Source organism: Anopheles coustani, chromosome 2 (genome assembly GCF_943734705.1).
Source record: "Anopheles coustani chromosome 2, idAnoCousDA_361_x.2, whole genome shotgun sequence".
Lineage (NCBI taxonomy): Eukaryota > Metazoa > Arthropoda > Insecta > Diptera > Culicidae > Anopheles > Anopheles coustani.
In genome coordinates, this window is record NC_071289.1 from 89628708 (window position 1) to 89652093 (window position 23386).

A 23386-nucleotide genomic window follows, 5' to 3' on the forward strand; every position below is an offset into this window, starting at 1 on the left:
TTCTCACGTGCAACTAATACATATTTACCTTCAATTCGTCTTTATTCACCGCCTTGTGTCGGTCGAAAGTTTTGATTGCGCACACACACTTACAGTAAGTAAGTGGTAGCAAGAATGAGTGAACAGTTTCCTGCTTAGACAGGGGCTTAAACTACAGGAAATAGGCCTTTGAAAACTGGACTCATGGAAACTCCATTTATGCCCCGGCGTTTCGCAATTGCCGAGAATTACTGCTCATACCACTATAAGAATAATAGACAATCTGTTAAGTATGATAAGGACTTTACAATACCTTCAGAATCGAGCATCCTTTCACAAAATATATGTTTTGCTCGAAAAGAGAAGGAAGAATGATTAAACTCGCTTCACCGCCACGAATGGCGTGCAAAAGCACATTCTTTTCAGTACTCCTTTTAATCGCTGACCGTTTGGCGCCCTTATCCATTCCGTTCGGGGTGTACTCTCCATACAACTCTTGCGTGCTTTCATTTTCCACTATATCTCTTATGATGCCACCCATTCCACACGAGCACATGCTCACTGGAGCTGGAAGTGTATTCTGCTTTTCCGGAAGTTATTTACGGCCAGGAAAAATGCATCCCAGGCTTGGCTTGGTCCGCTGGTAGTAACGGACGTTGCTGGAAAACAGTGAAGTCGCTTAGCCAAGGGGTACTTCTACCCAACGGCAGTGTTTCGCCTGTCACTCTTCCACTGATCTACTCTTCTTGCCCCGCCGGAAGAAACCATCTGAGAATTGATAGTCTCGTATGTGTGTCTATGTTAGTGATTGGCCTATGCAAGGTTCCAACGCTCTAGACGGTCTGCATTAACAACACGAAGCGAAGACTTACTGCTCCGTCACTGTGAGCGCTAGTAGTTCTGTTTTCTTTTGCTACATTTTATTATTACAAGAAAAACGGCGAATAGCAGAAGAGCCCGTCCAAGAGCCCCCTATCTAGGAATGAACTTATTCTTTCCTAAGGTTTCCACTTCCGGCGCCCACTTGGTCCTTTTGCACTGGAATCTATAAATCCACTAGCCATAATCTTCCATAAATAATAACGACCACGAGGTAATAAATGGATTTATTTGCATTCGATTAAGGATGCATGAGGGTTCGCTTCAGCTCACCTTGAGTCCTCGGCTCGTGATTGCGAGTGTCGGTGGTTGTCCCATCCTACCTGCAACCGGATTTGTTTGTCGTAATGTCAACTGTTAAATGGCTCGGACAGAAAAAGAGCTTACGGACATAAAAAAAAACAACAAGTGAACTGCCAGACTTATGATTCATTTCGTCTCGGTCTTGATTGGCCACCATGGGGGATTCTCCCGTGTGTGTGTGGATGTGTGATTCTCTGTGCACTCTTCTATAGCCTTGGGCAAGCGGCAGGCCTACCGTTACACTGTTTATACTTTTCAAACTAAGTTTTCATGCATCGAAACGCCGGAGGAACGCTCAAGACGACGCGTCGGGGTGAGGGGTTCTCCGTCTGTCTACTCTGGTTTTCATTTTCCTGTACGAAAGCGTATTGCTAACGGAGGAAAATGGGTCCAAGAATGGCCCCTTGGTGAGCAGAATTACTGGACAATCAACATCAACTCGACTTGACATCGGTAAGGTTTGTCCAACCTTCCCCCATGTTGTTCGTTCGGCGTAGCGTGCATACAGCGTGCTGCATCGGTAATGAAACATTCTGGTGTTGGTGCATGTGTGCTGCAATCTCACAATGGGGGCGGTAAGGTGGGTTGGTTTTTTTTTATTTTGTTTCTCCTTTCTTTACTCAACCCGCTCCGACGAGCAACATTGTTTGAATACTCCGTTCCACTTTGTTGGCACTGACCACCCATTGACAGCTGACAGCCAATTTATCCTTCAAACCGGGCCCAGTTTCCTCCGGACCCACCTTTCGAGAGGGGAAGGGAATACAAATACTGGTCCCAAAATACAATCCCCCAACCCCCCTCTCCGTCGGGTCGGACGACGGCCATCCATCGTCGAGAGTAAGAGTGTAATTGTTTTTCAAGTGTTTCGCTCTGTTTACTTACCGTAATCGTACGAACCTGTGTACAGTGTGCCGGACTTGGCGAAGGGGAAAATGCACCAGAAGGGTGGTGGGGCAAGGGGGGGTAGTGGTCAAACGCGCGGTGCGCAACGTTGGTCAGCCGTTTCGGTAGGAACCCTCCAACCCGCTCGGAGTGGTCGCACATCAGCTTGCGAGGAAACGCTCAACGTTCGGAAAAAAAAGAAAAACGGAAAAAACAACACGACAACAACATCCGACGGAAGGATAAACATTCACTGTATGCGGGAGGGTGAGAACGGGCTGTGCGAAGGGAGGAAGAAATGTCACTCCCGGCACTGGCACGTTTGCAGCAGTAATGCAGTGCGGTGCGCACTTCATCGAAAGCCACACGAAGGGGGGGTGGGAAAAGAGGGGAGGGTCGGTCAACTGGCAGACAAGCAGGAAGTGTACCATTCATTCGCCCGGGCTTCGACCGGAAGGTTGCTTGGCAGGATTTGGTCTGTAGTTTTTAGGAAAAAGGGGGCGCAGGCTTCCAAGTGGAAAAGCTCAAAGTGAGAAGAACCGAGGAGGGGGGGGGGGGAAGGACAACGGTACGATGTTTGGGAAAAACGGTGGATAGAAAAGAGATGGGGATAAAAGGCAGCGCAAGAGCGAACAAGATGATAATAGTACGAGCTGCCCAGTTCCGTGGATGATCGCGACGGACGGATGGAAAAAGGGGATGCATCCAACTCCGTCTCCGGAAGCACTTGAAAAAGGGGGAACCGCAGAGGGGCGAAGGGTGGAAAAGTTTTTCCGGCGGAGGAAAGCCAAAAACGAACTTCAATAGGCGGCTGGCAGTAAGCTAGTTGTCAAAACAGGATGCGCCTCGGCGACCATGTGGCAACGCTTATCCAAGTATGCTAGTGTCAGCGTGTGTGTGTGTGTGTGTGGATATGCCTATGTTTGTGCAGTCGTGGTGGCGTGTTGTGATGTCCTCACTCGTAACACCGCCTGACAGAGGCAGCAATGAGAATCGAAAAGCCTCATTCCACTCCATGGTGAGTTCCTGACACTGACATTATGCATAAGTTTGTTGCAACGGAAAATCCTACCGAATTTCCTTTTTTTGTGGATTTCAGAGGGGCATGCTGGCGGAAGTAAAGCTCACGCAACTTCACACGGGACAACCTTAAACAATCCACAGCCATTCATAAACGGAAACATTGCTTTGTGGATGTTTCGGGAACCGGAAAAGAACTTCTGTATTTCATTTTCTATAATGGGAATATTTTCAAAAGAGATATTTCCAAGAAGTTTTTAAGAGCTCGAATCTGCCTAAATACAACATAATATAGAGTACTACAATACAAACATTAAGCGTCATATTATGTTTGAAAAGTTCTATCAGGAAAAATCAAAATATATCGATAAAGATTTTCGAATCGAAGATATTGACTTCAAGAAATGTTGGTGTTGTTGAAATGAATGACGTTTTTTCTTGATTGCTCAAAATGATTCATACTAAAATACATGAACTCTCATTAAACGCGACTGTTATGTTTGGAAGCAACAGATATATATTGAGTAATGGTTAATAACTAAACAGTGACCATTGCTTTGATGATCGTTGTAAAACAAATGACACACCAACTTCTCTTAAACCTTCTTGTCTATCCTGAGACCTGTATAAGCAAATAAAAAACTTAGAGTAAAACCTACGATTAACTTCAAGTAACTTAACGTGACGCTATCAATTTGTCAAACCAAAAGCGATGAAAACCACAAAACCTTTGTTTGACATGGGGAAAAAACTAACGCAAAGCTAGGACACTGATTTAAACCGCATCATAAAGGCAAAGTGAATCACTCGCTGGCAGAACACAGCTTCGCACAAATCCCAACCCCCTACCCCCGACCTCAACCGCACCCGAGTCAACACTTTGCGGTCGTTGTATAAGGATGATAAATTTCTCTCGTTGGACCCTGGATCGAAAAGAAAAAACCAAGGGACGGTGAAAAACACAGACTAAACTTTCCCTCGGCAAAGTCCATCAGTTATCGTCTCAATCATTTGTCATAATACACGTCCAATTGGTGGACTTTTTCGATAAACAATCGCCGGATCGATGTTCCCGATGTCAACACCTTGCATAAATAACCAATCATTTCAAGAGTGCGAGCCAATCTTTCACCGATTCCCCCCCTACTTCTCCTGGGGTCTCCGGCTTCCGGTTTCCCGGATGGAGTTCGAGTTCGCACCGCTTTTGGCACCCCCGGGCTATCGATATGTCAAATGGCTTCCCCCAAATGGAGGGTGCCGTCACCCAACTCGGAGATCATTTGTCGCCGCACACACCCCCCCTCCCTCCCCACTGACGTTCTTCGCTCTTCCGGTGGATTTTTGTCCGTCGCACAAACTACCCGAACCATTTTTTTCGTGTGCGGCGGAAATTGTTAGAAATTGACAGATCAAAACTTTTTCCATCGCTTTCCCCCCGGCACCCCCTGTCCCCCGTTGCCTATTAAACCACCGTCCCAAACTGCGGCGTCCGGGTGCGTTCGATAGTCCATCAGCAGGTTTAATGCCTTTTTGTTCTCTTGCGTGTCCTTTTCGGCACGTGGAAAAAACAAAATGCCAACACCTGCGTCCCAGTGTCTTGGCCTTTTTCTAGTAGTTGTTTTTATTTTTTATTTTTTTTTTGCTTTTGGAACTTTAGTTATTTATTTTGATTTTCTATCGTGTATATTTTCCGTTTTTCGGCATTCCCATCACGACGCTGATCCTTCGGCTCAATCGTTCGGGCGTCGGGGCCAAAGTTATGTCCTGCACGCCAGGAAAAAGTTCCATCGCAAGTTTTCTTCTTTTTATTTTGCTTCTCCTTCCCTTGCGTTGACCACTTTCTTTGGCTGTTTGAGTGAAAACATTTTGTGATCGGTTTTTGCTGCCTTCGTTCGCTTTTTCACCCCCCGATTTTCCATTCATCACGCTCGCACACTTTATACATTTGGTGCTCCCCTTTGCTTCCCACTGGTCCAGCTAAGATGGTGTGTAGCTTGTGAAGTGGTGCGCGGGTTTCTTCTTCGCCTTTTTGTTGCCTCGACCGTGGATGGCGGCGAGGAGTTTCTTAAACCATCGCTTTCCACAAAGGCTGTGATATTGTCTCGTCAATGAAGCAGAAAATGAAGAAAGTTTTTTCTTCCGCTGTTGGGATTTTGAATTCACTCTCTCTCTCTTCGCACCTTCACTCCTTCGTGCATCCTTTTTGCTGGGCACTTTTCTCGCTGCTCGCCATTGTCATTCGCTTCACGGTTTCGTTCGTCTATCTTCCGGCGTGCGCGTCTGCTTCCGGGATTGATGTGCCGGTCGTCATCAGCCGACCAGCTCCGCTTGTACCCACTAAATCACGTAACGTCATTAGCATCTCCGACCGGGGTTTGGTGTCCACCAAGGCGACTTTTCCCTACCCATTTCCCTGTCCTTCCGATGGAAAATATTCTCCGCTACAAGAAGGGATGTGAAAAGTATTGAAAGATAGGAATAAGAAAAGTCCTTCCATTAAACCATTTCTCAGTGTTTCTCAGCGAGAGAGGGTTCCGAGTGTTTCATAATTTCCCCCCCGGAAGGTCGTACTGCAATAATTGTGCTTCGTCCATCCGTGTGGAGGAAGGAAAAACAGGGCACCCGAAAGAGATGGGAGAGTAAAACCCGCAGCGAATTAGTGACAGCTGAAGGTGACGACGACTGTCCGAATCAGGATCAGGAGCGTAAAGTTTCGCTAGCTCCTCCATTATTCTCGTCCCCTCGTTCCTCCCACCGACCCTGTGTCGTCAACCACATTTGATGGAGTTCGCGTTTTACGCTCCGATGCCTGCGAAAACGTTTGGGGATGCGCTGCTGACCAACAGAAGGGGGTCGTAGGAAAAGAACCGACGTGGTGGTAAAAATCGATCAGTGTTGGTTTAATTTTAACTCCCCCATTCTATCGCTAACCGACCCCTCAGCGTTACGCCATCGAATGCGCATCAACCGTGAATTTGTTCACGGCACTTTCGCACGTTCCGACGCTGTTCGTTTCGTCCGGTTCGGTTCACTTCGTTTGGTTTCGTTTTCCACCTCCCAAACACCGTCTCGGCTAACGACCACCTCCATTCGCGCCCTTCCATCGGGGGGTGGACGTTAAAACATTTGCCAGCAGGCGCGAACTCCGCAAGCCACGATGGCTCGGAATCGGAATCACTTGTTTATGAAATCTCAGCCCGAACAGCACGAGGCACTTGAATTTTGATTAGTTGTTCCAGCTCCAGCTGGCAACCATTTAAAGTTGGCCCTTCTGCAATGACACCGGATTACAGGACGCACAGGACGGTGCCGAAAATGCCGCTGTCAGCCGCTGAACAATGGAAGAAATGAAGTGTTGGAGCCCGAATTTTTCCCAACGCCACACCCGCTCTCGGCGCTGTCAACGGCAGCGATCTTCCACCATCGGTCAGCAGGTCCTACAGGGCCAGGACAATGTGCAAATTGTCCCTTCAAGGACTTCCGGAGAATGCACACCGCATCGAAGGGGGGAGGCCCAGAGTTGGGCGAGCTCAACCCGAATGCCAAGAGCCCTCTGTGCTCCGTCATTGTCATTGATTTTATCGCCCGAGACCGAGTGGAAAGCGTGTTCAGCGCGACCGTCGAGCGATCCTGGAACGATTTGTTTAATTTCATTCCTCCACTCGCAGATTCCAAACCCACCCCCCCCCCCCCTCGGCGGGGTTGACGTTTGTCCGCCGAAATGCTGCTCCCAGCTGCGACGGGTCGGATTTACACCGGGATGCCGACTAACTATAACACTCCCTCACGTCCGATGGTTCCGCCGATGGGCGTGTTCATAGTTCATAACATTTGCGTAAACGTGAAATCGTGGTTTTCACCCGACTAATCTGCCATCCGAGTGTGGGCACGCAGACCCATTTCAATTGACTGACGGAACGGGGGGGAAAACTGTGTGAAAGTTTTCCCGTGTCAAGTGCGGTTCATCCCTCCCCAACCGGGAAGAGTTCGTGTGAAAATTGGACTCTCTAATGCCTCCTAACGCTAAGTAGTGGAAGCTATTTAAATATACCCCTTGACGTGATGTGTGAAAAGTTTTCGGAAGCATTGCTTAGACGAGTGGCACGTCATGATTGCGAACCCACTCTGCAGTGGAGAATAGTCTTGACAATATGTTCATTTTCAGACGTGTACAAACAAATCATGCGTAAAGTCGGAACCTACGTCAGCGTTTTACTGTCACAGTTCTTTTCACTCTTTCTACAATATTTCTAACGCATTTGGAATTATCCTAATTCTAAATTACGTTTCCGCTCAATCCCTGCAATGCATTATTTTGTTTCATTTCGGGAAGGATTTAGAGCACTCGGTGGAAGCATTAATTCAAAGAGTGATTACGAACATCGCGGGCTGGTGTGATTGCTACGCTGGGATTGTGGGATAATTTTTCGAGCTAAACAATATGCAACGAACAGACGAGCGTCGCAACGTTCACCCCGGAAAACGCAAAAACCGGATGCTACGTAACCCGAAATTGAATTAGATGCTAAACCAACATGAATATTTATTGTTTCAAAAGAGGATTTATGCTCGCCGAGTACTTTGCTAGCAAGCGTCGGGTGGTGGCAAGAAAGACGTCAGAAACCGAGGGCACTGTCATGTTGTGGTTTCTTGTTGTGTCGTCGTGTTGCGAAGTACAACCACGCAGAGGCATATGGAGCACCAGGCGTCTCCATCGGTACGGCAATGTCGATCCACCGCGACGACACGCGAGCCGAGACCGGGTTTGGAGTCACTAGGGAGTAGCGTTGGCAAAACTACATCCTTCGGAGCCTTTGGAGAACCGCTTCGTGAAGCTGCTAAAGCTGATGCATCAATGGTGCATGAAAAACTATTAGCATTGCTATAAGCGGCAACATATGCTCCTTTTTCCATGTACCCAAGTCAACCGGTACCACTTGCCGACGGTACGGTGGCAAGCGATCGCAAACTGGCAGGATCCCTTCGAACTTACCGTCGCCGAGTACGGTGAGAATGGAACATTATTCTAATTAATTTAATCTGCGCAACCTTCAAAGGTGCTGAAAACTGCCGAATACCGCTGTTGACGAGGGAGCTTAAACGAGGAAAGATGTTTTTCAAGATGCGTGGAAAGGAAAAAGGAAAAGCTTTGACATCGCAGAAGGGGAAACAGAATCTCCTCAAGTAAGCGAATCAGGCATTCAAGAAAACTATATTTAATGTTGCTGAAACAGAGCAAATTATCAGAAATCATTTTCTTATTCTGTCGTATTCAGCAAAGGCAACACTTCAACATGTAAACGTAATACATCAAAAGGAATCATTCTTCATTCGATGAAGTCTTCCCACGTTAGATTGACACATTTTGCGCAAGACGGTGTGCCAAATTGAAAACATAGTGTTCAATCATCGACCACGTACTATCGGTGGCAAGGGATCCATTTATTTGCGTTCGAGAAAAACCGGCATTACCGTCCGGAGTCATTCGGATGTGAGTGGTGTTATTCTTGAAACCAACGTCCATCCTCCAAACGCTTTTCCCTCCCAGTCATCACTCTCGTCTGGGAGAGGGAAAAAGAATGGCTACACGAAAAAAACAAACCATGAAGGTTCATCCAAAAATCTTGCAAATCCGACCGACACTCTTATCCTGCGCTTCATCGTTCCCCGAAGACCCGTTAGTGGAAAGCTGAAAGCGAATGGCGAGCGCACTGGTGCGATGTTTCAGATTTGACTTTTCCCACCCGGCCCATTCCGTTGCCTCTCCGGTCGGTCGAAACCGTTTGATCGTTCCTCAAAAAGGCGATGGAAAAACTCTCCATTTCTTTCTCCACCCGAACGAATCCACTCGGTCGGAACGGAGAAGATATCAGAAGTTAATTACTACCCTGCTGCAGTCATGCGTGTGGAAAACCCCCCGACTGTCTCGAAGAAGAAAGCACCACGGCGGGGGTGCAGCGGCCGCACATTTCCCTGCCACCACCCACCAGCCGGCCGTCGAACGGGAGCCGAAGATTTTCCAAGCCATTTGCCGCACAAATTTACAGCCCTTCTGCGGGGCATTTGCTAAGAGAACGAGCCCGCTGCAGAGCTGCTTGCCGCAAAATGGAGTGAAATTTAATTAAACAAATTCATGCTCACATGCACAACGGTACAGCGTTTCCATACAAAGACACCCACCCTCGCTCCACTTGTACATTAACGAGATCGCTACGGCTATACAAGGGTGACACACAAGGTGGGCATGTTTTCTTATCTTGTTAGGTTGTACAACCCTGATGACCCGAGAATGTAATGTCCTCGTGTGCAAATTTCATCTCGTACCCATTTCAGATTTAAAGAGCATTCTTTAAGAACCATCCCGGTCTCACAGCCGCAGGTTTCCGTTTCGTTACCAGCTTCCACTTCTCGCTCGCTTTTATTATACTCGCTAAAGTGCAGGTGCTAAAAGAAAACAAGTGTCTGTCCGTGGAGGAAATTCGAAGGCGGCATTTTAACACCATGAAATCCACCAGCCACTCCAAACACTCGAGTGTCGCGCAAACTTTCCTATCTAAACAAATCTTTCACCATAAAAGCCGCCGGTTCCGAGTACCGTGCACACGTCTTATCCTGGGTGTGTTCTCCACCAGCACCATAGAAGCGATGGCGGCTCGGTGGTTGCTTGTCATCGGTCACCCTGCACGGTAGGAACTGTGGGACGGGAGACGGGACTAACGGGGGGTGACAAAACTATGTTGCTCCTATCTGAATGGGAGTTCGTTGCCGGCTTGAGGATCTTGTCGTTTGGGATCATCTTTAATAAAGTTTTGAACATTTAATTGAATATCACAACCTTCCGCACTCGTGCAGCTTCACGATCCGCTCTTTTGGAGATCTAGTGTTGACGTTTTTGATTGAATGCGTGTGTTAGATAAGTATGTGGAAATTGAGAAAACTTTCTAAACAGATACTTTGTCGAGACATTAAGCCGAAGCACGATTTCAAGCGTTGCTGATACACACGCTCGTTGAAATGTGAAGCTTATGTTCAATGGTTATTGATTTGCGTAGCAAAATACATAACTTTTAAAACAAAATTTATACAACTTTGTTTCAAAGTGTATTTTTGACATGATAAATTAGTAAAGTGATAAACTTGGAAAAATTCGATCAATATTGAAAGGGCTTCAAAATCAAAGCATCTTCCTTAGCTATGTTTTTAGAATGCGCAAGTCAAATCATAATAAACTTCTTTCGGTTTGTTCCAGTTGCCGTTAAGCTCGACCTACATTAAACCAATCGTCCTGAACTACGACGGAATGGTAGAGCGTGCTGATTCTTGTGAGCGTCTAAACTATTCCACGCCATCCACGCTGATTTAACTAGTTTTGGAATTTTACAACCAAGTTCCGAGAATGAGCTGAGATGAGAGCATTGCACCCGACATTCGACTCCTGCTGCAGCGTCGTTGAATGTGAAGTATTTTAATTTTATGTTGCACGTACTTAATCCGACGACTCGTGCTCGAACCGGCTAAAGCACGACCACGACCGGACCTGGAGCGTACTCGAGCTTGGAGTACGCAAAGGAATGTGGAAAATCACAGATGGTACGGGAATGTGTACGATTCTTCATTCCGTTCGGTTTGTGATGCTAATCAAAATAGCGTCGTTCAACTGTTTGTCATTCTCAGACATCACTTGAGTGACCCAAGATGAAGAGAAAAAACATTATACTGACATTTCTCCATCACTTCGGTGACTCTTCTACGGTCGGATGCGACGTCGCTAACGATGTGCCCCGACCAGAGGAAATACAAATAGACAAGGCCGAAGTCTATGAAACGCATATGAGCACAAATTGGGTGCACATTAAGATTGCAACCGATTGGGAGGAGTGTTTTCTTTTTTCGACTAAAAACGGGTAGAATTTGAAGCACATCGCCGTCGGTTATCGCTCGGTTCGCATCGAATTTCATGTGGTGAATCGTCAAAATTCTGCCTCGAAAGGACGCAAAATCTTCTTCGCCGCTCAACGTGCTCGTGCATGCCATATCGCTCGGGTTTTGTAGATCCACTCGCCTTTGATTGATTGAAGCTCAACACAGCCCACCGACAGACACCGTCAGCCACCGGGCGGCTCCATCGCTCGCGGCTTGCGATAGTGCAGCCATTACTTGCCAACCGAACCGTGACTGGCCGTGTTTTCCCGCAGCAAACAGTTCAGCACAAAACCACTGTGCTGTTGTAGATCAATCGTATGCGTGCGATTCATTCGCCGAAGCGTTCGTTCACGGCGTTCGTGACCGAAAAGTGTGCCGAATCGGTAGCCCAATTAACCGCCAACTCGAATTGAGCGCGTGGCCGAAGGAGTTGCTATCGAATCATCGTTTATGAACACTGCGTGTCACTTCGTGCGCGATAGCCGTGATTTCGTCTACCTGGTACCTGGTAGTCATTCGCACACATACTTCAGCGAAAGCAGCAAAAACTACATCCTTTCTCGATGATGAACCAAAAGACTATGAATACAAAACGCATCTCGCTGGAAGCTTGTCATTGCTTGGAAACCAGAGATTTCATTTCCAAAATGAAAAATTTGGGGAAGGAAGAGATTGAAGATATTTGAAGAAACTGAGAGGTTGTTAGGTAGATCTACAAATGGAAACTCTTTGTTATGCGACATAATATCTCTAGTAAGACTCCGATGAGAGTTATAGAAACATATTTATCAACGGTCTAAGTCGATACTAGTGTCATTCCTTGTGAATCTTTTGGCAAGATTAATTTATAAAAATCTTTCACCTAACATTCATTCATATCGAATCATGAATCTTTGCAGATTCGAATCTTCAAACGTGTATGAAACTTTCGAACGTCAAAATTCGAAATCAAACTTTCGAAACCATAATGGATCTTTATGAATCTTTCATGGATCTATCATGAATCTTCATGATTCTTTTATTGGCGTAGATCATATTACAAAAAAACAGTGGGTCCCTTTCCCAGTTTTTGCTCTTCACAATTCACAAGTTGATTGCTCTTTGGGATTCATGAATCTCTCATTAAAAGATTCATGAATCTCTAAAATACAAAAATCATTCTGATTCATGAATCTGATTCTGAATCATACAACTCTAGTCCGTACTCGTTTAAGATCATGTTTTCATCCAAAGTAATGCTTACATATGTCTGAATAATCTTTTGGAACCAGTAATTTTATTGCAAAGTGAGCAGCTCTACCAAGTTGAAAAAGCTCAATCAAGTCCGTAGACTTTAGTAATTAGAGTGATCATGTTCTAGAAATACCCCTTACGAGTTTCAAGCTATCCTAAACGCCAGTATATGATACCTAAGCCAGTTTGCGGATGAACGCTTGGGAAAGCTTTACTTTGTTCCTCTGAAAACTAATCCGAAGAACTGTAAATTAATCCTCCCCTCGGATCACCACTACCTTGAATGAGGAAATCAAAATCCTGGAAAGATTCTACTCGAACCAATCTGCTAATCTTTTCCGTACGTTATGCCATGTTTCTCTCGTATGAAACATTTGTTCAAGATTCTTTTCTGCAATTTCTTGAAAATATTTCACCAAGCCTTGTAATGCTCTACGTTGCCCCCTTGCTTCTGCCTTCTGCACCCAGCTTAACAGTTAAGGCTGTTAAACGTTACAAAACTGCTTTCTCACTTCGCACTCGATAGGAAACCGGACCCCCCCTCGCTGTTGGCACGTTGCCGTTTCCAAACAATGACCTGGTTCACGAAACCCAGGTCCAAGCGAAACGGCAGCTCCCGGCCGTGATAACCTTTTCGTTTTGTCCTTTTTCTTCGTTTTGTAGGTCCGAAGCCCCTTGCCGGCCTTTACGGGTTGAACATGTAGGGGGGAAAACCTGGAAAACCCGGGAACCCGAGTAAAAAGCCCTACCCGACCTAGGCAAGGTTTCAGGTCGTAACATTGCAGCTTACACCCGGAGCCAGAGGACAGCTGGACTTCACACGTTGCACTTGATGCTTCGCTTCGGGACGAATCCATTTTCGTCTTTTGTTTTTCCAGCCGAAACCCACCCCACCGGCAGTTTTGTAACCGTTTTGTTCCAGTTCCGCAGGTCCATCGCCAGGTGAGTGTACGGGCGCAACCGAAACACCGCATCGGCCCAACCGGGAGGAGTAGCGGAGGGAGATGGGAAATGGGGCCGCCGCTTGCCGACTGCAGGCCAACGTAATCCTTTTTAAGTGACTTATCTTCGTTTCGTGCCCGCTGGCCTGCGAGGGTGAACGAGAGAGCGGGAAACGGGGGGAAAAACGGCCGTTTCTCCATAATTCTGCGAAAAGTCGCTTAGCAGGGCCGGACGGAGCCGGACCGGGTCGTGTCGATGGACGGCCAGCGTCGGGCGGGTGGCAGCAATGGACATTTTCCTACACCTAGGCCGGAAGGCAAGGTGCAAGCCACTGACCGGGGCCGAAGAGAAAAGGGCATAAAACGTTTTGCACATTCTAGTTGGTGCAATTAGTTTTATAGCTGCCTCAAGTTGCACTGGCACTGTGGGCTGAACCAAATGGGAGGCCATTCGTACCATTTAGCACCGATACACTGCCGCACACTGTAATCGGATATTGCATTCGGCCGTTGGTCCGGCGGAACGGGGCATTGGGGCCGAATGGCGGAAGGAATGCGAAAAGCTGACAGAATGTGAGCAGAATGAAGGCCGTAAAGAGGCTCGTCCAGGTTGGCTCGGGCTCGGGCGTTGGGTAAGATGCATTGGGCTGCGTGCCGAGGCAATGATTCACCGAATGCACGCCCTCGGGAAACAGGACCGTGATTCAGGAGGAGCAATACGGTAGCTCTTTTTGCAGCCCCTTTTTCCAGCAGGATTTCCTTTCACTCGGCCAACGGGCAGCAAAGAATTATAAATACCGCTCGAAGAATGCTACATTTTGCAGCCCACCGAATGCCATCTCTGGGTGGGCTTTCGAATTCCTGCCGGAATCAATTATGAATCCCAGCCCTGATGGAGGGGCAGTGGAGTTCCTATGAAGCTCGTAATTTCTGCCACTGGAGAAGGGTCTTAAAAATCATCCGTGAAATCGATAAATGCTTTCTTCCCTGGTGTTGGTTCCCAAGGCGTCATAAATTCCACTGTATGGATTAATTATCCCTGACCATAAGGGATTATGGATGCCTTTTTGTGTACGTTTCGAGTTGTTTTCGCTTTACATGTCGGCAGCAATGCATTTTCTAGGCCTTTAATCCTGTTAGAAATGTCTCTTTGTAGGTCATACGTACATTGTAGCTACCTTCCTATGCGTTGATGTTTAGTGATTACAATTGCAGTGTCGTGAGTTTATTCACATTCATTAGTAATTTGATTGTAAGTTTTACTTAACTTTTTTCGATTTTTATTTGTTTTGTTTGCTGCTACTGCGACTGTGTTCAACACCTTTTGTGATTCGATAGGAAATGTTTTTACTTTTACTATCACTTTCTTCGATCAATTCCTAGTTTGAAATAATTATATTCCATTTCATGTAGGATCCAGTTAGGATTTAAAATGAAATGAAATTTACTTTTGCATGTTTTCAAGTATTATTCGAGAATAAGTTACATTTTCTCTTTTGCACTTGCCTATCCTACCATGAGTCGTTTTATACGGTAATAACAAACATCTAGATGGCATTGAGATTTTAGCAGGATTTGCACATTTTTGTTTGCTTTATGAAAGCTTCGACGAGATTAATTTAAAAAAATCCTTTTTTGTTAAATTTTCCGAGCCCTCGACTAGTTTGAAAATAATTTCCGTAATGCCGTAGCAATCAGTGGGAGGGTCTAACAAGTGGAAGCCATTACGTTGCACAGGACGACGCAGTCAAAAATGGCTACAGTACGAAGAGCGAACAGCACGCAAAAAGTGGAACCGGGAAACCCCTTCTACTCGTTAGCCGCACTAATGGAGATTGAACCCACGGAAGCGACCTCAAAACGTACCGACCAATTGCCGCTTCACACTTTACACGCTTTGTTCTTTATTCCACGGGCCATACTTATTTTGCTTGCTACTCTTTCGGCCTTATTCAGCGCTGCCCCTAGCAGGCAGGGTCCTGCCGACCTGCAGATGGTAATTGAATACCGGTTCCGGTGAATATGTGCTCGGGAGAACACAGGACACGTGCTGCTGGCGGGTTGCATTGGAAGGAAGCGAGCGAAATGGAAACCCTCTTGACGGTTACAGCGAGCGAGGGAGAGATATAAGCGCACTACACGGCGCTTAAACAATGAAAACACCACCCCGGGCGAGGGCTTTCCTTCGCCGATGGACTGGCCACCTCTTTCGTCTCAAGTGGCGAAGCGGTTCCCACTTCACCGAACCGATTGCTGAATCAGTTCCAATGAACCGCGGGGACCCATTTTTCTTTCGACGCCATCTCCGTCAGCGACCATTACACTTTTCACCGGGGGAGAGGGTTGTGTTTCGATGGCGCGCGCGAAAATCCTCACCGAATGCACACACGCCGTCAGCCCGTGTGTCTCTTGGAGGGTCTTCAAGCGCTCGCGAACGCTCCGCCCGCGTCACGCTGCTGTGTGAGTGCATGAAGGTTGCAGTTTTCCAATTTTACCATCCACTTCGTCCTTCGGTGCACACACAAAAAGGGGGACTCACGTGCGAGCCTGTCACCCCGAGGAGGGGCACAAAAGAAGCCTTCACCCTATGGCAGGGTAGCCTTCGGGGTGGGGTGGAGAGAGGCTCGAGCAAAAGGGCGGACTCAACATGCAGAGGGATATTATTTTAACAAAACGGCCCTAAAACCCACCCTAAAACCCCGCCACCGGGCGAGTAAGCCACACCCCGGAAGGATTCGTTCGTGTTTTTTTTTTTATTGTTCTCCACTTCGCATCATTTCTTTTTCTCGTCCCACGGCGAAGTGGCTCGTTTAGGTTTACCGTTCGGAGGGTTTTTTTTTGTTGTGTTTCTTTTCTAGCTTTTTTTTCCCCCCGCCGTACCATAAAATGCACGGAATGGCACGAGCGTGGGAGGGAGGAGAAATATTCATATCGGTATAAATTATTATAAAACAAGGAAACCCAAATCCCCACGGACGGCCTCTGCGGGCGAAAATCAGCAAATTGAAAATACCTACCTCCGTGGTGGCGCAGGTGGAAGGGCCCGTTGGCGGTGCCCCCGCAGCACGGCTGCTCGTAGTACGAGTTCCATGTATTTTCATAATCTCCCCGGACGTCCGCGGGGAGGAGCAGCAGGAGCAGGCAGACCACCGGTAGCACCGGCAGCAGCAGCCGCCCCGGCTGTATAAACGAACCGGCTGGTTGCCGTCCCGAGCTACCGGACCTCGTCGACGATGCTGACGATGTTGGTAACATTGTGGTAATGTTTCTCGGATTTCTAACCACCGCCATTGCACCAGCTCGTTCCGGCACACTTCTCACCCTCCCACGCCCACCCAACCGCACCAACTCACCCACACACATACACACACACACACACACACACCCTCTGTGGGGCCTCTTTTTTATCCCGGCGATAAGCCTGGGTGCACTGGCGTGCTTTCCGCAAACCCCGGTTCGAGGCCACTACTAACGGATGCTACAGATTTGAGTGGTTACGGAGTTCACTACGGCTGCCCACTTCACTGGCCGATCAATACGGTTCCGGCGGGGGGGGAACGTTGGAAATTAAATAGCGTGTAAACGGGCTCGTACGGGCTACCAGGGTACGGTCATTGTAACAGTTGCCGCATCGTGCACACCACACTTACAGCGGGCTGCAGTTATGTTTGCGACCCGCCCGGTCGGGAAATGCACCACCTATGCAGACTTTAAGATCGTTGGCTAACGAATCGATTTCAATGTAAAACGTCCTTTTCGATCAGACCGCACAAGAACACAATTAGGTACTCTGAAAATGAAAGGTTATAATAGCATGTACGTGCTTATATTGTAATTCATTCCTTTCTAGTCGTTTAGACAACAAATTTAAGCAACGCGAACATCCATCTCTAAATCAATCGCAATCATTTCAACTCGCAATCAATCGATACAATTTTCCTAGAGTTGGCAAACAGTTCTGTGGATATTCAAAACAAATTCAGCTTCTTGAAAACACACGCGCTGCCATATACAACCGGACTCGATGTACCGGATGCTATGTATTTTTTCGTTTTACGAACATTTTTCACTCGAAATCCTTTTCAGCATTGCATCGCTTGAGAACCGGTCCACCCAATCACGCAGTTCGGTAGACTTATTTTACGAAATGTCAAACAAAAATTCACTGCCAAAAAAAGTGGAAACAAAAAAAAAAGTACAACACCTTTCCAAGGTGTTAAAATGAGCCAAGCCACTAAATAAGAAAAACATTAATCCAACTCATCGGTTTCTTAGGGCAAAGAATTGAGGAAAATTTGGCCGAACACATCGACAATATTGAGCAACTCGGAAGCAAATCGGGAAAGACGGTGTACCAGCTATGTTCACTTCTTCGAGCCGCAAGACATTTTACAAGACTTCGGTTTCGTTTGTCTGTAGGCGGCACCACGAATCAACGTGTATTTGTTTCGTTTTTCTTTGCCACTGTCGTGACGAAACCACGCTTTTAACGAATCACCTTTGCGGGAAAACCGCTAGTGAACCTTAATGTAGCACTAGAGCATCTTTGCCCGTAGTAGCGTATGGTTTTCCCAACGAAAGGAAAATGCTGTAGCCTACCCACACTCGATTACGCACTTGCACCCTGGCGACTGTTGTTTTCCGGTTGTTGGGAAATGCTGACTACCCCTTCTGCAGCGAACCTACTCGCGCTCGAGCACACGGAAAAGACGTCCGACACCGACCGAGTTTCCAAACAGACTGACGAGTCCGTCGAAGGCGCATTCGCCGCGACGCGATGCCGCGACGGCTTTGAACACACACCGGGGCCGAGCAAGTTCGGCGGGCACGGCACGCACGCTTCCCAATTCAGCAAAACCGAACATACTACGCCCCGGTCCCGGATCAGTTTCATCCGGTTCGGCTCTCAAAGGACTTTCGAAATGAACGCAACGCCAGTGAGAAAATTCGCACACCACGTCTCGCTGTTCAGTGAGAAGATTTTCCCTCGTCAGCGGAAAAAGGGCCGGCGTAGTTCACCGGTTCCTGGATTTCCCCATCCACAGTGAAAGTGACCTAAAATGGTGGAGGAATGAACAGAACAAAACGAGGTGTGTATCGATGAACGCACTGTCAAAAAGGAGACATTTCAGTCTTTTCTTGCGAATAAGGAGCACGCGCAAAAGATACATTCGAGCAGCGTAACGCTGGCTCCGTAACGCTGATAACGTTTTAATAATTTTTTTTTCACTTTCCATAAAATATTACACAGCTAGGACAAATAGATGATAAGCAGAAAGGATAATCAGTTCAAAAGCTGTAGTTACCCCGTTTTTTATATCCTTTTTTCTCATTCTCCTCTTTTTTCATTCTCTAAGAACTAACTTCCGAAACCCTATTTATTTATTTTTAATGTTTTCCTCAAATAATAGAAATTTTGTAAAGTCCTTTGAATGTGAATAGATTTTGACAACAACTTACTTAAATTATTAGCTCAAATAATAACGTAAATAAGTCCTTTAAAACCATAAAACATGTGTCGAACTACTGTGTGAAAAGTAGCTTTCACATAAACCCACTATCAATAACCACTCCAATTCACTTTACAGATTATTTTCCACTTCTAATCTTTTAAATCAGAAAAACTTCAAAATTGCTACACCCTCACCTCGTTTGGAACAACACTTGGGCAGGACAAGCTGGATGGACAATCGGATCGCTCTGGGACGTCCCATTCCGAAAACGCATCGGACCGGACCCTAGTGAAGACACGTACAAGTGGTAAATAAAAATTTATGCTACCGCTTATGGCGCGCCGGCAGCGAAAAACCGACCATTCGGTGCCTGGTGGAGGGTGCATTTTATGTTGTCGCTTGCGCCCATGTTGTCGCTGGTGACCACGGAAACGTCTGGATTCCGCCGTTCGCCATGATCGCCGGTCAGAATGTTAGCGCCAATTGCCGAATCCTCGCCCGCACGCGCGCTCACCCCGACCCCGTTCTTTTGTAGCCGTCGGGCAACGAAATCCCACCGGGGGTCGTCACATCCCTTCCGATGGCAAACAGCGGACTTAAATAATCGTACGCGAAAGACAGAACCGAGAGGACCCTATCCCGGGTGCTAGCCAAAGCGGCATGGTGGATGCACTAGACGGAATCGAAAGCTGGCGTTGTTTCATTAGCATATTTCCCGCAGGTTGGCGGCTAATTGGAACGCTAATTCGATTAGGATTGGGACTTATTGAATTTTGCTCCAACGGACGCAGAAAAGATTCGTCCACTTGGTTGGCAGACACACGCTGGACTCGTTCGCTAACGACATCCTGTCGTGCCGGGCTCTGTGCACAGATGGAACCATTTTTTAAACGATAGAACGGACTGACTGAATCTAACACATATGCGAATGTCGACTCATAAACAACGCTTTATTTCACGTTGTACTCTGATTTCTTGATCCTCCTTTCGACAAATTTTCGTTCATCAAAAAAAAAAGATGTCTAAGCTTGATACAATTTTGCAATAAGCGTTTCACAGAAACTTGTTCTTGTTCATCGGAACAGATATTGTTTGGTTCACATATCTATGAAAATGTCGAATGATAATCGATTTTCCTACTTCAAACAACCCATGCACATCAAAGAGCATAAAACACGAAGAATATTTCTTCCGGGTCCTACTAATACCATTACGTTGGCGTGAACAGAATCTAGCAGGTCTTTGGTCATCCGTCGGGTCTTCCGAGACGTGTTACTTGAGGCTGAGGATGACAGAAAAAAGGGAAAGAAAACTAAAGCCGAAAAAGATTCGCACCTCCATGAAGGTGAGAATATCACACGCATTTGGAGGCTATGCGTTTTATGTGTCTTTTATTTTTACGATTATTGTTATGGTTATGAAGTTGAAATGGCCTAAAAATACATTTCAGGGACAAAAACTAGAGCGAATCATGAGACGAAACCATCTCGGTTAGTGGACGAACGGCGAAACAGTGGCCTCCACTGGATGGAGTCGCAACACACCTAGCCGGCACCTGACGTACCTGACCGGCACCGAACCGGATCCTATATCGGGCTTCCTAATAGAAAAGATGTTTAATAGCGTGAGGTTTATAGGACTCGGTTCGCACTTAATCTTGTGAAGCCGTAATTCATGCATCAGAACACAGCGATGCCGGTGGGGATTTTTTGCATGCTTTTTTTCTATTTTATCCATCCAAGGACATTGCCTTCCGTCAATGACAAGCAGCCTGGGTCGAGACAAGGCTAAATAAGGCATTTGACTGGACAGACATTTTGGGCAGGCCGGGTTCGACCGAGGGGGATTAATCGATCGGGATAAATGAGTCGTAAAGCTGTTGAAATTGATGGTCCGTACTAAGACCGTCGAAGATTCAAATCAGACGAAAAGAGCAAGAGAGAAGAAAACAGCAACGTTGATCAACTAAGCCTCCGGGAGAACAATAAATAATTTTCGTCGTACATTAATGAAGATCACCATGGAAAATAGGAATGGTTAAGTTTGGATGGCCGAAGGACAAAAAAGTGCAACAGTCTACACCTCTGCAAAATAACAGTCCTGAAGATAAATACATAACAACATAACATTTATTTTGATATAATATTTCTTACCTCGAATAAAGCTATGTTCTGTTATTGTTTCAGTGAGAAATGCATTTGGCAAGTAGTGCAAATAATACTAAAGTTGAAAAAACGTAGAAAATTAGCAAAAATTGTCATAAAAGCAAGATCCGCGTAATTATGCCGAATTACTCCATAATTTTCCAGGCCAACTCTCTTGATTTTCCAGACCCCTGATGAAGAACGAAGGGTGAACAAAAAATATAATAACTACTTTGCTGATTACTGGCTGTAACATCTTTGCTCGAATGTTCTCATCGGGTTTCCTCACGCCTGACTCATTTTCATCACCATTGTGATGTGTTGTGATTCGACATGCATGGCCTGCCGTGAAACAGAAATTTTCCGTACACCAGCGATGCATTTCGCCGTCTGTCGCTGGGTTTCTCGAGCAATGATAAAAATAGAAACCGTTTCAATGTCCCACAACCGTGCCTGGTCGTGTCTGTCGGGTGCAGGCAAAGGTCTAAGGGTGACACATCCAGCGGATCAAGTCAAACCCTGCAACCGCGGTGTAATGAATGAAAACGGTAGATAAAAGAGCCATTAAGGTGTTAAGAATAAGCACAACTGTAATCGGAGCCTCGGTTGCCTACGAACGATGGGAAGGTGTGAAAAATTACACCTTTTATGAACCCCTCGGTCTCGGTTCACTGTAATGAAAGAGGAGTGAGAAGAGGCAAACAACATTTCTAGAGAAATTGAAACTCTAAACCCTTTTACATGATAAGATAGATTCTGAATATGGTACTGTATGGAATTTAAAATATCGTGCAGATTATGTTTATAATCATTCAAACTTTCATATGGTATTTTCGGTATAAACATCCCATCGAAAATAAGAAGTTTTCCGAACTCTGTGGACCAACGCCAACAGATGTATGACGTATCTTTGCTATGAGAATTTCTCGGAAGGATTCCATTTTTTTTCTCTATCAATACCGAGTCGAATTTCTGCATACGTTTAACACTTCCAGTAAACGTTCGCAATCCTTTCTTGCTATATTCCCCGTTCTTTCCCATTCCCCCCCATGCCTGAGCGATTCCTTGTTGACATTTATTATAACACCACTACGAGATATCATTTACACCTCACAAATAGCCTATCCGCTTACCTTCTTTCAATCGGGTTTTTATTTCTCTTCGGCGATTTGCAGTCGCCCGTCTATTATGACGTGACAACATACTGTCACCGCAGGACAGCGTTGTCAAAACATGGCAGCTCCTTCCGGACGGCAGACCGACACTTCACACAAACTCAAAAAAAAAACCCCCAACTTCAAACCGTTCGCACCCTTCCTTACGGTTCCCATTTCTTTGTCCTGCCTGGTTTTCGTTCTGGGAAATGTTGTTTTCGGTTCCTTCCTGCGCTGGTTCGACAAAAGGTGATTTTGCATTGCATGACATGCAGCCGACTACCAATTTTCTACGAACGGAATCCGAGCGAGTCGTTTGGGCGGGAAGTAGAACTAGTCGTAATACAGCAAAGGATGGATATATCCAACTAGGGGGAGAGTGGGATAGGGAGAATGGAGACCACCAGCTCATGTGAACGGGACGGGTGAGGATGAAACCAATCCTTAATCGTGTCGAACCGTTTCCCGAGAACGAAGCCATCAAAGTGTGCAAAATGTTAGGAGTCGGGCAGGCGTGAGCGGCATGTCGAGAACAAACCGACACGTCAAAGGCACTGGAAGGAAAACAAAAAGAAGGCGATGTGTAACATCACACTGAACGCCTTTCGAAGCATGTCCGAAGGTTTGATTAATCTGCCTCGTTCCAAAAACGCCTCACTATTCTGTGGGACCTAAATTCATATTAAGCCATATTATACCTCCTCTAACTTCACCACTAGGTTAGAAAAACTATTCAAAAGTCCACCCAATGGGCCGAAACCGATGGGTTCAAACGCAAATTCATCAGAGGGTTGTAAACGAAAATAAACCGCAGCACAAGCGAACCAACTACCGGTGACCTCGTTTGCTTGATCTCAATTTTGCGGGCTCCTGTTTGGCAGGGTTGTTAAAACAAGGCCCAACGAAAAAGGCACCGTTCTAGATTTAGTGTCACTTCATTAGTTTTGGCTTTTTATTTTGGGCGCTAGCGTGCAACACCATTACACGGACCGCAGGGCCTCAACCGGGTCGCAATGGACACATTTTCCACCAATCCTGCCCGTTAATCCTGGTATCAACATTACTATCATTATTACTTAGCGACGAGAGTGGGGCCCCGGTGCCTGAGGCCACCGGGAGACGCCTTCAAAAGAAAAACAAAACGCAACGACAAGCAAAACCCACAAGCTGTTGCTCTTTGAAGTTGTGCAAAAGGGCTCGAGAATAACATGACCGAGCGCTGTAAAGTGCCTCCCGGAGTGTCGTGAGCCCTGACCGTCCGACAGACATGTGTTCGGTGCCCTCCTCAAACGTTCCGAAAGAACCTACACCGCAACACCACATCCACAGCATCAAAGGGGCCACCGGGCGGTCAGATGAAGGAACACAGAGAGTGTCAGCTCCAGCTTCGCCGGATGGTAATGAGAGGATGAGGAACTTAAAATCCAACCCCAAGTGAGAAGATGGACACGATGCAACGGCCGAAAAACAAA

The 23386-nt window shown here is 46.5% G+C and overlaps 1 protein-coding gene across 1 annotated transcript in view; it reads right to left on the minus strand.

Annotated features, from left to right (window-relative positions):
* Nucleotides 1-16442, minus strand: part of LOC131261841 (semaphorin-2A-like) — a 71330-nt gene extending 54888 nt beyond the window's left edge. Inside the window, exon 1 of the mRNA XM_058263682.1 lies at nucleotides 16181-16442. Within this exon, the coding sequence (XP_058119665.1) occupies nucleotides 16181-16418 (238 nt within the window). The 5' untranslated portion in view covers nucleotides 16419-16442. The remainder of the gene's footprint in view (nucleotides 1-16180) is intronic.
* Nucleotides 16443-23386: the final 6944 nt, after the last annotated feature.